Here is a 13,099-nt window from a genome sequence, read left to right as displayed (position 1 = left end):
TTTTGACATTTACATTTTAAACTGTTAAAAATTGTAGTTTAAGAAATATATTTTTCTTTAAAAAAAATTCAGGAAATTTTGAATAAAGGGTCAAATTTGCCTTCTATTGTTTCAAATTCAAATTGAACAACTTTCTCATCCTTGCATTTTTGGGTAATATTATACTTGCTATTAAAAAAAATATCTTAGTTTTACCCTCAAGCTCCAATCTAAAAGTAATTTTAAACTGTAACGAAAAGTTATTATGTATATTATCTTTTTTCTCAAAAAATTTAGACACTTTACTGGGGCGAAAAGGTATAAATGGACTAAAAGTGTAACAAATGTTAATAAACTTTGAATAGCACATGAGTAAAGTTGGACCTTTTCCCAAACTAATAGCTTGTTGGATCAATTTTTTATTAGGCAAAGGTGCTTTTTTAATATTTAGCCAAACTTTTAGAAGAAAATAAGTGTTTTGAGTAGGCAATTAAGAAGCATTAAAAAAATAGCTCCCAAAAGCATTTTTTTGAAAAGTAATTTCGAACTTTAAAAATATTCTTTCAAAAGCTTGATCAAACATAATTGCTTCTCAAATGTAATTTTTTAAATTAATAATCAAATACAAACTATTTTCCACCAAAAATTACTTTTTTTAAAAATATTATTAACAAAAACGCTTTTCAAAATAAGATGATGGTAGACGCTTGACCAAATATGTTGTAATACTCTTTGATTTAATTTTATATATATTCTCAAGTTGGATAAAAGAAAATAATTGCGCCAGATTTAAAATTTGTATACAATTAAACTACAATGAACCTTTAAGACATTATACATTTCTAAGGATTACAAATTTAGACTAGATTTGGTAATGTTGGATAGTTCAATCTCATAATCCCTACTCCAAATTGCTTCAATGGAGTGACGAGAGCTACCAACTTATGCCACCATTGAATGAGGCCTCTTCTATTGCAGCACTTCTCCTCAATAAGTGCGCCTCTATAACATCAGCAACCAAAGCACGCCAGCTCCATGCCCTCATCCTCACTTCTATACCCGCCACCTCGAAATCTCCTTATGTCTTCAACAACATTCTTTCTATGTATGCGCGATGTGAGTCCATCCAAGACTCACATATCCTGTTCGACAAAATGCCTGACAGAAACATCGTCTCTTTCAACGCCCTCATTTCTGCCTATTCTCGAAAACCCCATCTTGCCCATTTGGCTTTCCGTCTATTTGCTGAATTGCAAAGTGAGAACCTAAGGCCAAATGGGTTAACTTTTACGAGCCTTTTACATGCATGTTCAGGCCTCAAGAATCAGGTACTAGGTTCTGTGCTTCATTCCCAATGTATAAAGTTTGGATTTTTGTATGATGTGTGTGCTCAAACCTCTATACTTGGGATGTACTCAAGTTGTGGCTTCCTGGATTGTGCAGAGAAAGTTTTTTGCTCCATGCAAGATAAAGATTCTGTGGCTTGGAATACCATATTTTTTGGATATTTGGAAAATGGTAGGACCATGGAAGGCCTTCAGCTATTTGACAGCATGTTGACTGCTCGAGTTAATCCGACAAATTTCACTTATACAACGCTGTTGAGTGCTTGTAGCAGGTTGAGAGATGGTCTTGCAGGGGAAGCAACTCATGTTAAAGTAATTGTTTCCGGGATTGCACCAGATTTGCCCTTGTACAATGCGCTGCTCGACATGTATTCTAGTTGTGGTGATAATGAAGCAGCTTTGAAAGTCTTCGGAAAAATAAAGAAACCAGATCTGGTATCTTGGAATTCAATGATTTCTGGATATGCAAACAATGGAGATGGAGAGATGGCAATGACTATGTTTGTCCAATTTCGACAATCATCCCTTTTCACACCTGACGAGTATACATTTGCAGCTGCAATTTCTGCTACAAGAGCATATCCAGCAGCTGATTATGGGAAACCACTCCACGGCCAAGTTGAGAAGGTGGGGCTCGGTCAAAGTGTATACATTGCAAGCACACTGATATCGATGTACTTTTACTATGGGGAAGTTGAGTCTGCTCAAAGAATTTTCATTAGCATCCTGGAGAAGGATGTTGTCCTATGGACTGAGATGATTGCTGGACATTGTAGGAATGGTAATGCTGAGAGCTCTATTAGGTTTTTCCATGGAATGTTACAGGAAGACCACAAGGTTGATGAATTTACTCTTAGCAGTGCCTTAAGCGTGTGTGCTGAAGCGGCATGTATGAAGCAGGGTGAACTGATTCATTCCCTGGCTATCAAAACAGGTTATATAGCTGAGATGACCGTTTGTGGGAGTTTGGTTGATATGTATGCTAAAATAGGAAACCTTGCAGCTGCAGAGCTTACGTTTTCCTGTGTAACCACGCCTAATCTAAAATGCTGGAACTCAATTCTCGGAGGATATGGTTACCATGGGAAGGCAGAGGATGCGTTTAAGGTGTTCAATGATATTTTACAACATGGCCTAAAACCAGATCCTGTAACATTTATCTCTCTGCTTGCGGCCTGTAGCCACTGTGGATTGGTCAACCAGGGTATATTCTTCTGGAATTACATGAAAGGTATTGGTTTAGAACCAAGCCTTAAGCATTATTCTTGCATGATCACTTTGTTGAGTCGAGCTGGATTTCTAGAGGAGGCTGAGAATGTTATAATGGAATCACCTTTTGGTGATGAATGCCTTCAACTATGGAAAATTTTACTGAGTTCTTGCGTAAGTAAAAGAAATCAGAGCATAGGTATACGTGTCGCAAAGCAGGTTTTGAGGATGGATGCAGAAGACAGTGCATCAAATGTATTGCTGTCAAACTTTTTTGCTTCAACTGGTAGGTGGGGTGGTGTTTCAGATATCAGGAGAAAGATAAGGGAATTGATGTTGGAAAAAGATCCTGGTCTGAGCTGGTTAGAGCTTATAAACGATATCCATGTGTTCTCTTGTAGTGATCATTCACATCCACAGTATGATGAAATAAGAGCTGAGTTGTCTAGATTGCAAGGAAACTTAACACAGTCAGAAGCAACAGATCAATTCATGCTAGATGCAGTGGCCGTGTAAGTAGAATCTAACAAGAATCAGAATAATAGCTCATTTTCAGCCAACCTCTTCTCCAACATGATACCTAGTATATATTTTTGTCTTAACAGTTTGCACGCTTTTCGCTTCAAATGACACAAACGGATAATTTAAAAAATAGTCGATTGTTGTTTTATTTAAAAAGATTTTATAGATATGTGTTTACTAATACAAAATAACTTTTGAATCTCCGTAAGAGAAGGGGGTAAAATTATTCCATTAGAGTGTTCTTATACATTGGAGTTGCTGTTTCGCGTTTTAAAATCAATCTATCAACTGGAACCTAATATAAACTTAGTGGGACTAATCATAATTTCGCTAAAAGAATTTACTAGCCGTTTAGGCGCCACCTAATGCAATCCTTATTAAACCAGATTGGGTATAGGCTATACTCTAAAAAAGCATTGTTGAAACTTGAAAGTATGAGTCCTAACTTTTTATTAACATTTTCTCAACTTACTACACAGAATTATATCTGATTGTATTTTTAATAATAAATGATTTTACTACACAGAATTATATCTGATTGTATTCTTAATAACAAGATAAGATGATTTTACTAGGGTTTTTTTCCGCCATGCATTTTTGATTTCGGTGGCAGTATCCACATTATTTTCGTATCATAGTAATTAAAGTAGAAGTACATGTTAAAACTATTAAAAGATGAAATATTCTGTACTCTTTTTGTAATTTCCTTTTTGTTATCTAAATTAAGACTTCTGTTGCCCAAACATACAACTAACTTTGTACCATTTTTAAGTTTAATCAGTTTGGATAAATGGGGACTTCCTTTACCTAGAAGCCCAGAATACACCTTGATAAAGTCGTTCACGAACTATTTGTATTTTTTATCTAGCAGCAACAATGCAATGGCAAATCATATTAATCTAGTCTCTAAAGAGATTGTTGTAAAAGGGCAAAAGGTTTTCCATCTACAGTTGTACATTACCAATTAGTTCCTAGCATTTAGTTGAGGCAGTGGTATGTTTTTGACTAAAAAGGAAGAAGCGTTGTTTATTTTCTTCTCTACATGTTTATAATTAGATAGTTGTCACTTAACAGAACATTACTGATGTCCTATCTCCTCTATTTCCTTTTGAAATGAGAAAAGAAAGAAGACATGTAAAACCCTGAGGGGTCGTTTGGTACGAGGTATAAGAAGGTATAGGGGTGGTATAAAAATTTAATACCACCTTAATACTTTGTTTGGTTGGCAAACCAGGTATAAGTTATCCCGGTGTTAATTTTAACATCGGAATAACTTATACCTTATAGAGGGTGGGGTAATTAGCACCGGTATAACTTATACCTTTTTCTTAGAAATTATACAATTGTCATTCTTAATACAACATACCAAACAGTGAATAAACAACAATCCCAGCATAACTTATCCCAAGTTTCCAACATAACTTATACCGGCATAAGCCCTATTCCAACCAAACGACCCCTGAGAGCTTATAAATTGAGGAATAAGATCTCTTCCACTAAGGAATCTGACATGTAATATCTCGAATAACTATGCTTGCACAATCTTATTTCTGAAGAACTGATGCTAGCTGGAAGTTAGATCCGGACTACAACAAATATAACCTGTTTCATTTCTACAAAGGGCAATTGAAATCGTCCACAATCAAGCTCGATACACAAAATCAGGAGAAATAGGGAAATAGCATTGCTGCAAAATCCCTATTGATAGTACATCTCTGCAGAAATAGCAATCCACAATAGTAAAACAAGCCAATGAAACTGGAGGTAGATACACAGCATCATTTCATGATTTGACAATATGCTTGACCTTGCCAGGATACTGTTACAGGTAACAAGTGTTGCTGCAGCAAGAAACTTTGCATCCATTAAGATTCTCAGACTGAAACTAGATGTCTGAATAGCCAACACACTGTCTAGCGTCTGCCTGTACGACTTTTTGCTCTAGACTTCTGCAGAAAAGAATGATAGACAACAAAGATATCAGGTATAAGGAAGGATAGTGTTAGGCAGCAAAGACCATCTTGCATAACTCCCTAGCATAGTAAGCATGGAAAGTTGTAAGCTAAGGGCATTCAGATCTAGGAGCATGTTTGTAAAAGTAATAAGCACCTACCTCATTATGGTTTTATTACAGGAGTAATGAATACCATAATGAAGTAAGTGCTAATTGATGAGTTTGTTCTCAAAATGCTATATATCCTATTTTAGAATTCCTCTTGTCCTGCCCAAAGCCCATTAATGTGCGCTCTTTCTTTTAGGAGTTTTAAGGAGATATCATAAAAGATATAGCCAAAAAAAGGGAAAAGGGGCATGAAGAAAGCAAGGAACTGTTCGGCCTAGATGGTCTTTTCATCTTCCATATATGGTTGATGGGACAAATAAAAGCAAACTACCTAGATATTGTCATAAGCAGGTTGCAAGCCTAAATTTTGCTAATCCAAATTAATTATCCTAGGCAACCTCTGCCCACTAGTCATGGAAGCTGTATAATATAGTCCAGCAAGCAGAACTTGTCATAAGCAGAGCTATGGCTCCAAAAGTAGAATCACAGGTTACTTTCTGAAAAAAATTTATTAAGGTAAAAATAGGCTTCATACTGTTGCAGTATAATATTCCACAGGTAGTAAATATTGAAAGAAGGTTTCCACCACTCAAGGGAAATTGACACTGTTTTAATATGGACCAAAAAAGACTGCGGCTTTTTATTTTTGGGATCAGCGAGAGTAGTAATAATAGCGGTAGCTGGCCTTTCAAATGAAAACTGTCCTTTTATTAATGAAAACTGTCTTTCTTCCAATGAAATACAAATGATAACAGATCTCAGCCACGCAAATATCAAACACGAAACTAGCAGCAACTTTTTGTCATGAAAGACCAAGTCGCAACCACTCATAGGCACATGGTAAAAAAAAAACATAGATCTCTCTTTTCATGAAATATTCCAAAAGAAACAATCACTGAGACATTATTTGAGAATATACATCTATCATTGCCCAAATGTTGGTGCAAACATATACCAGACCAATGATGAGAAAATTTCAACCCAAGGTTTGTAAACCTAACTTCAGCAACCACGAGGCAATACCAAAGATGTCTAGGCCCATTATGACTGCATCATTTCTCAGAGTTGTGATGTTCTCATTAAATTAAAATTTTGTTCATAGAGATTCAACAGTTTGATGTATGTACTTTTTTTCCTTTTATAAGAAATTACCTTGTGAGTTAATGAACCATGGTTTCTGAACGTAAGAATATCAACTTGTCACACACTACAAGGTCCAAGCAGCAAGATTTTTGAAAAAACATCATAACATTCAACTATGTAATTTTTCAGGATTGGATTGGCACAAAGCTGGTAATAAACAATCCAGGCTTCCCAAAAATATATAACCAAACTGCAGATAAATTCACCAACATAGCCATATCAAACTAGTCCTCTACTCCACTTTCTTTTCCCTTTTCTTCATGTTGTGTTTTAGCCTTTAGGAGTAGGTGAGAAGTGTTTTTACTTCTTTACTTTTGAAGGGTTGGGAGGAGTGCAGGCAGAAGGAAATAGGTCAAGGCATAGACAAAGAAAGAGCCTAATATAGGAGAACATGTATACTCACAGATACAGTCCCAAAGCTTGCCCCTGATCCTAGTGCAGCACCTTCAAAAAATAAGAACAACTCAGGCACAAATCAGCATACAAAATATGAAGGAGGCAGATCCTAGGGATTGAAGAAAAAGACGACAAAAAGAAGAATCCCTTTCATGGAAAATACTGTAGTATCAAGAAAATCTAATTATGGAAAATATTCTCAAGATATCTGAAAACTTCTAATATCAGATGTAGGTAAGAAATTGCAGATTATTACAAAAGAAATGATATAAGGAATTTTGGATCATAAAACAACGTTTTTCAAAAAGATAGTATGTGTTGTAATAAATCACAACGTGCAAGCAATTAGAGGAAATTTTCCAAAACAAAAAGCTTAGCTACTCAATGTAACTTCCTCTGAAAAAGTTTCAGAAATGAAAACACAAGAGCAACTTTTCTGCACCAGAGCATTTAGAAACAATAACCCAAAAGAACTTTTGAGAATGGCAGTTAATCAAGAAAATTCTCCAAACAATACCTTGACACTCTTTTATATATATTTGTAGTAGTGTAGTATTAAACTAGCAGTTGTGGGAAAAATTTTACGTAGCAGTTCAAACGTTAGTTTAATAAAACAAGCATCGAATCAAAGCTTAATATATGAATAATTACATGATTTTGAATTCTTAAAAATTGTGGAAACTGTATAGATCCTAGTAATGGAGTGGTGTCAAACATTTTGGAACATCCGAAAAGGAAAGTGTCACATAAACTGAAACCAAGGGAGTATACAATTGATTCAGTAAACTGAAGACCAAGTTATAGATGTATGTTACATCAATTATCTTTATGGGAATTAAAAGATATTCAGTATCTTATAAAGGGGATAAATAGAAATTTAATTCTTGTAAAAAGCTAATCTAAATAAAGATATACAAAGCAGAGGGCCAAAATATGTCATTCATTGAGTTTCCTGGAAGCATACCTGAACCAAAAGGTGTTGCAAAACCCGAAACTCCAGAAGCAGGGGTAGAACCAAATAATGGAGCACTAGAGGCTGGGCTGGAAGTAGACAAGGACCCAAAGAGTGAAGTTTGAGGGGAAGCACCAGATGTTCCGAACAAAGAGGAGACTGGAGCTGATATTGTTGGAGTAGTGAACAGGGAAGAAGATGAAGCAGCAACGGATGGGGTAGCAAAAAGTGAGGATCCACTTCCAGGTAAGGCAGAAGGAACTGCAGATGATGTTTGTGGTGCACTGGATGCCCCAGGTGCTGCTGAGCTGGAAATCAATCCTGCTACCTGAGTTGATGGTTGTGAAATTGCAGGTAAGTGCAAAGTTGGATGTACCCTTCTAGCAGCTGCCTCCAGTTTAGCTGTTTCCCGCCTATCCGCCTCAAGAAAAGGATCGCTCCCATCCCCTCGACGGCGCTGATCAGCCAGGTATGCTGTTTTCATTGATTCAATGTACTGATGAATGCTCTCTACCTGCTTTACATAAAATATAAACATCTTAAAATCACAGCAACTAGTAATAAAGGTATAAGCAAGAACTTACAAAATAGGGTACATAATACATTTAGCATGCAGCATTACAATTTTGCTGCTTCAAAAGTATAAGCAGACATCAACTAAAACTCTGGTGCTCTCTGATATACTAATTATACGTGGTACGAGACTAAACTAATGAGGAACTTCAACTGTACCAGAAATCCAGAATCTACAAGTCTCTAAAGAGGTGACATCACTTGCAAATACTGTAGTCATTATTTGCAACTTGAAGTTTGGTCATCAGTATTTGCAAATTTTGAAAACCTTGTTTGAGGAGTATTTCAAGAGAAATAATAGTGTTCACTAACACAATTTCAACTTCTTTTCCAAGTGAAATTCATTTCCAGACACAATTTCAACTTCCAAATACTTTTTTCCAATTTCAACTTCAAATATTCCTTTTTCGACTTCACCCAAAATATTGTCCAAACGCCTACTAAATATATTATCATGTCCCACAAAGAGAGATTTCCAGAGTGGCTAGTGCGCACACACACAGTCACATGTAGATATATGTGCATTTGTTTGGTCAAGAAACAAAGAGAAAAAACTACTCCTAGTCATTTTTACTCTTCTTACTTCATTCTGAGCAAGCATGATACTTTCATATGCTTAACAAGCCTTTCCCATTACCTTTGCTGCAACATGAACAAAAAAGTCATGCACATTTGACATGACTTTTGGAAGAGACTGCAACAAAGATGAACTGGAGTTCATGGAATTCCTGTCAGAATCTAAGAGCATCAACTGCTCCAATTCTTCAACCCATTGCCGGCATTCTAAAAGATATTTCTCAAATCTTGCGACTGTTTGCTGCAAAAACGGAGTGGGCTTCTTTGGTATCCCCCTGTAAAAATCAAAAACTGGTGCATTGGGAGTAGAATGTGCTTGAGTGGATGCTGTTTGAGCGACTGTTGCACCTGATGCTTGTGATGGAGCAGTAGCACTTGCAGCAGCAGGTGCACTTTGACGAAGAAACCTTGGGCGTAACATCATAAAGGAACGCACCGCAACCTCTGTATTGTGCAGCATATCTTTAACAACAACCATTAGCTCTTGCAAGATAGCCTTTTGTCTTTCCATTGATGTACTAACTCCACCAAGTTCCTGAAAAAGCAACTTCAGGTTAGCACATGCAATTAAGTAATACCTGAAGTAATCGAAACAGTAATTAGAAAGGAAAGCAAGAGAATTAGACTATAAAATGTTTAATATCAGCGGCAAATAATATCCTCAATCAGAATAAGATGAGCATTGTTAGGTGGTATGAATTATGAAAATCTGAATAACTCAAAAATCAGCTCAAGACCTCTGGATCATCATCAGTCTGTGCTAACCACAAATAGACACAAGAAATATAGCTATATATATAGACTGCATGCAAGAAGAATAAATCAGCTTGACCAAAAGTAGACATTGATAGAAAGAATCTGGTTTTCAAATACTTCCAATAATTATTTTCCCACAAAGAACAGTTCTACAACCCAAAATTTGATTACTTAATGTTTGATAACTAGTCCAACTTAGTGGATAGACAACATAACCATGTCCATTCTTGTGAGTTTCAAAGCGCCAATAAAACTAGTACATTGCATATATCATATGATCAACAATAAAAACCTTTCTTTTTGGTAACTGAGCCCGAAGTTTTACTAAAGAGTTAATTCTAGAGGAATTATGATTTAAAAATAAAAGAATCTTAAGATAAGACCTGAATGCTGCGACTAGCATCCACCTCAAAGCCATCATTGGCCACTGATGAATCATAAAGTCGGCTACACTGGTCCAGCCTTTGACTTTTATCCCTGTATTCCAGTATTCTCTCCCTATATCCACAAGCACAGAATACAAATTAGAAAACTTCTCCAACAAAAAGGAAAAAAGAAATTAAAAAGCAACTTCAATCTTATTTATATTAAATCAACTTACTCAATTTGCAGCAGGAGCTTCTGTGAATCCGGGTGGAGGTCTGCCCATTTGGTACTGTAAGTGGCTGGCGTCTTATCGTTGGTGAAAAGGTACAACTGCTGCTGCTGTTGCTGTGACTGTTGTTGCTGCTGCAGTTGTTGTTGTTGCAATTGCAGTTGCAGTTGGTGTTGTTGTTGTTGTTGTTGTTGTTGCTGTTGCTGCTGCTGAAATTGAAGTTGCTGTTGTTGTTGCGGCTGCTGCGAAAAGGGAGTGATCTGCGAGAATGGCGACGACTGTTGCTGACCAGGAGTTTGGAATGGAGACGACTGTTGCTGGCCGGGAATTTGGAATGGCGACGACTGTTGCTGGCCGGGAGTTTGGAATGGGGACGACTGTTGCTGGCCGGGAGTTTGGAAAGGCGACGACTGTTGCTGGCCGGCAATTTGGAATGGAGACGGCTGTTGCTGGCCGGGAGTTTGGAATGGCGACGGCTGTTGTGCCTGTGGAGTGAAAGAGAACGCCATTGGCTATTCTAACGCTTGGCTCATCGAAATTTATGAGTAGTTGAATTAGGGCAAGAAGAAGAATGTTTAGGAAGAAAGCACCAACTCCTCAAACAGCTAAAACGCTAACAATGCAAGCATTAATTTGCATTACTAATACTTTGTTTGGTATATTTTTTTAACTTATATATAATTAATATTTGTATTAGTTATACATTATACTTAGCATTATCCTATGCATAAGTAATGCATAGATAATTTTTACAAAATAAAAATAAAAATGTTTAGAAGTTAATACAGAATACCTCATAATCATCCCAGAATCCGATGTCACAAGTGCATGAGCATTTACTAAGGAATGAAATAAAATACAGTAACTGTCTGGAATACAAAGTGGACAGAAGTGAAAATACAGTACAATACTCTGAACGAGGCTCCGCTGGCTGCCAGGCGTCTCGATAAATGCAGCTCACCTAAGTCTCTGTATCAACCATGCAAGTGTAGTATGAGTACGAAAATAACGTGTACCCAGGAAGTATCTCGTCTAATCTCAAAGAAGTAGAGACGAGAGGTCGACTTCGATACTTACTAGTGGTCCAATGATAATATACCAATAATTTAATAAATCGAGAATTTTCATAAAAATGATGGTAACTCAAATAGCACGAGGCAAGTAAACAATTCTTTCGTTTATAGGAAATTTCCAAATTTATTTTCATCATTTATACATTTATCTTAGGCCAGGGAGAAACAAATATCAACATCTATGAATTTCAAGGCAAGCAATACAAGCATGCGCAAATCATGCAGAGGCTGTACGGCCAGATCCAACAAATATTTAAACTGTGCATTGTCAGAGGGTCGAATGGCGCGAACCATAGATACATCTATTACCCCGCTCGCGAATCATACATGTGACGCGGTCAAATATAAATAAACACAACAATCAGTCAATCAAGGGATTCATCAGGGAACGATTGTCCAAAGAAAAGCCAATTCTCTTTTAACAATTCAAGAAAATGAAGTTTAATCTTTTTAGAAATTCATTTACTAATTCGATGTGATTTAAGCAATGCAAATTATCAATAAAATTACAATATTCCAAGTATAACATGCTTTTGGATCCTAGACTACCCAGACTTAAACATAATAGTAGCTACGCACAGACTCTCGTCACCTCGTGCGTACGTAGCCCCCACAAATAGGAGCACAAATCTAATTAATTCATCTATGGGGACAATTCCCTCTTACAAGGTTAGAAAGGAGACTCACCTCACTCTGAAGCCTATTTCCCAATTCAAGAAGCGCTCAAACCTCCACATCGGAGCCGAACGATCCAAAATTATTCAAATGTGGTAAGAACTAATCAATACATGCTCAAACGTTCATATTCTAATTATTAAACCAATTTTCCAACCCTAAATGCAAGGATTCCTAAAATTCATCTCCGGGCCCACGTGCTCGGATTCCGGAAATTCCTGAAAAAAGTTGTTACCCATAACCTAAGGATCAAGAATATATGATTTCTACTAAATTCTATAACAAATTTCGTGGTTAAATCTTGTTTTTATCAAAACCTTAGATTTTTCATCTAAACCCTTGATTTTTCCTAATTTTCACATGTTAATCTACACATAATCTATGTATTTAACTCATGTCGCGTAAAAATCACTTACCTCAAGGTGCTAGGTGAGAGCCCTCTTCCAAAAGCTCCAAAATCGCCCAAGAGATGAAAGGAAATGAGCTAAATGGACTAAGTCTCGAAATTAATAGATGTGCACAGGCCTCAGATATCGCATTTGTAAATGCGACGGTCGCAAATGCGACAAAACTATCGCAAATGCGAACATGGGCCTCCCCTGCCAAGGTCGCAAATGCGACTAATGAGTCACAAATGCGGACTCTGCCGAGGTTGCAAATGCGAACTCTGCCTCAGGCCAGGTTCCATTGCAAATGCGAAGCCTCACTCGCAAATGCGCCAAGAACACCAGAAAATTTGGTGTGTTTTCAACTCCTCCTGCACGTCCGAAATTCACCCGAGGCCCTCGGGACCTTAACCAATTATACCAACATGTCCCAAAACATGATACAAACTCGCTCGAGGCCTCAAATCACATCAAACAATGTCGAAATCATGAATCGTACTCCAATTCAAGTTTAATGAACTTCAAAATTTTAAACTTCTACTTTCGTTGTTTAAAACCTATCAAATCAGGTCCAATTAACCTCAAATTTTGCGCACAAGTCATATTTGATATTACGGACCTACTCCAACTTCCGAAATCGAAAGCTGACCCAGATATCAAAAAGTCCACTTTCGGTCAAACTTCTCAAAAACCTTCAAATTTCTATCTTTAGCCAAATGACTCCAAAATGACCCACGGACCTCTGAATTCACTTCTGATCGCGCTTTCAATACCAGAATCACCATATGGAGCTATTTCCAGACTCGAAATCCCAAACGAACATCGATAACACTGAAATGCTCTTCAACCCAAACTT

General features: G+C 36.9%; 2 protein-coding genes across 2 annotated transcripts; one reads left to right on the top strand and one right to left on the bottom strand.

Annotated features, from left to right (window-relative positions):
- Window positions 1-758: 758 nt before the first annotated feature.
- On the top strand, window positions 759-3,212 carry LOC107814600 (pentatricopeptide repeat-containing protein At3g50420-like). The gene has a single exon (XM_075249694.1). It carries the CDS (start codon window positions 924-926, stop codon window positions 3,048-3,050), a length of 2,127 nt encoding a protein of 708 aa, XP_075105795.1. The 5' UTR covers window positions 759-923; the 3' UTR covers window positions 3,051-3,212.
- A 1,143-nt stretch (window positions 3,213-4,355) lies between these two features.
- On the bottom strand, window positions 4,356-10,749 carry LOC107814601 (nuclear pore complex protein NUP58). The gene is made up of 6 exons (XM_016640038.2): window positions 10,116-10,749; window positions 9,898-10,012; window positions 8,820-9,293; window positions 7,622-8,123; window positions 6,665-6,705; window positions 4,356-5,005 (listed from the first exon to the last, which is right to left on the bottom strand). The coding sequence occupies exons 1-6, from the start codon at window positions 10,616-10,618 to the stop codon at window positions 4,970-4,972; spliced, it is 1,671 nt and encodes a 556-aa protein (XP_016495524.1). The 5' UTR covers window positions 10,619-10,749; the 3' UTR covers window positions 4,356-4,969.
- Between the last annotated feature and the right edge of the window lie 2,350 nt (window positions 10,750-13,099).

This window comes from Nicotiana tabacum, chromosome 3 (assembly GCF_000715075.1).
Source record: "Nicotiana tabacum cultivar K326 chromosome 3, ASM71507v2, whole genome shotgun sequence".
Lineage (NCBI taxonomy): Eukaryota > Viridiplantae > Streptophyta > Magnoliopsida > Solanales > Solanaceae > Nicotiana > Nicotiana tabacum.
The sequence above is the reverse complement of the archived record's forward strand: the minus strand, read 5'-3'. Positions and strand labels throughout refer to the sequence as shown.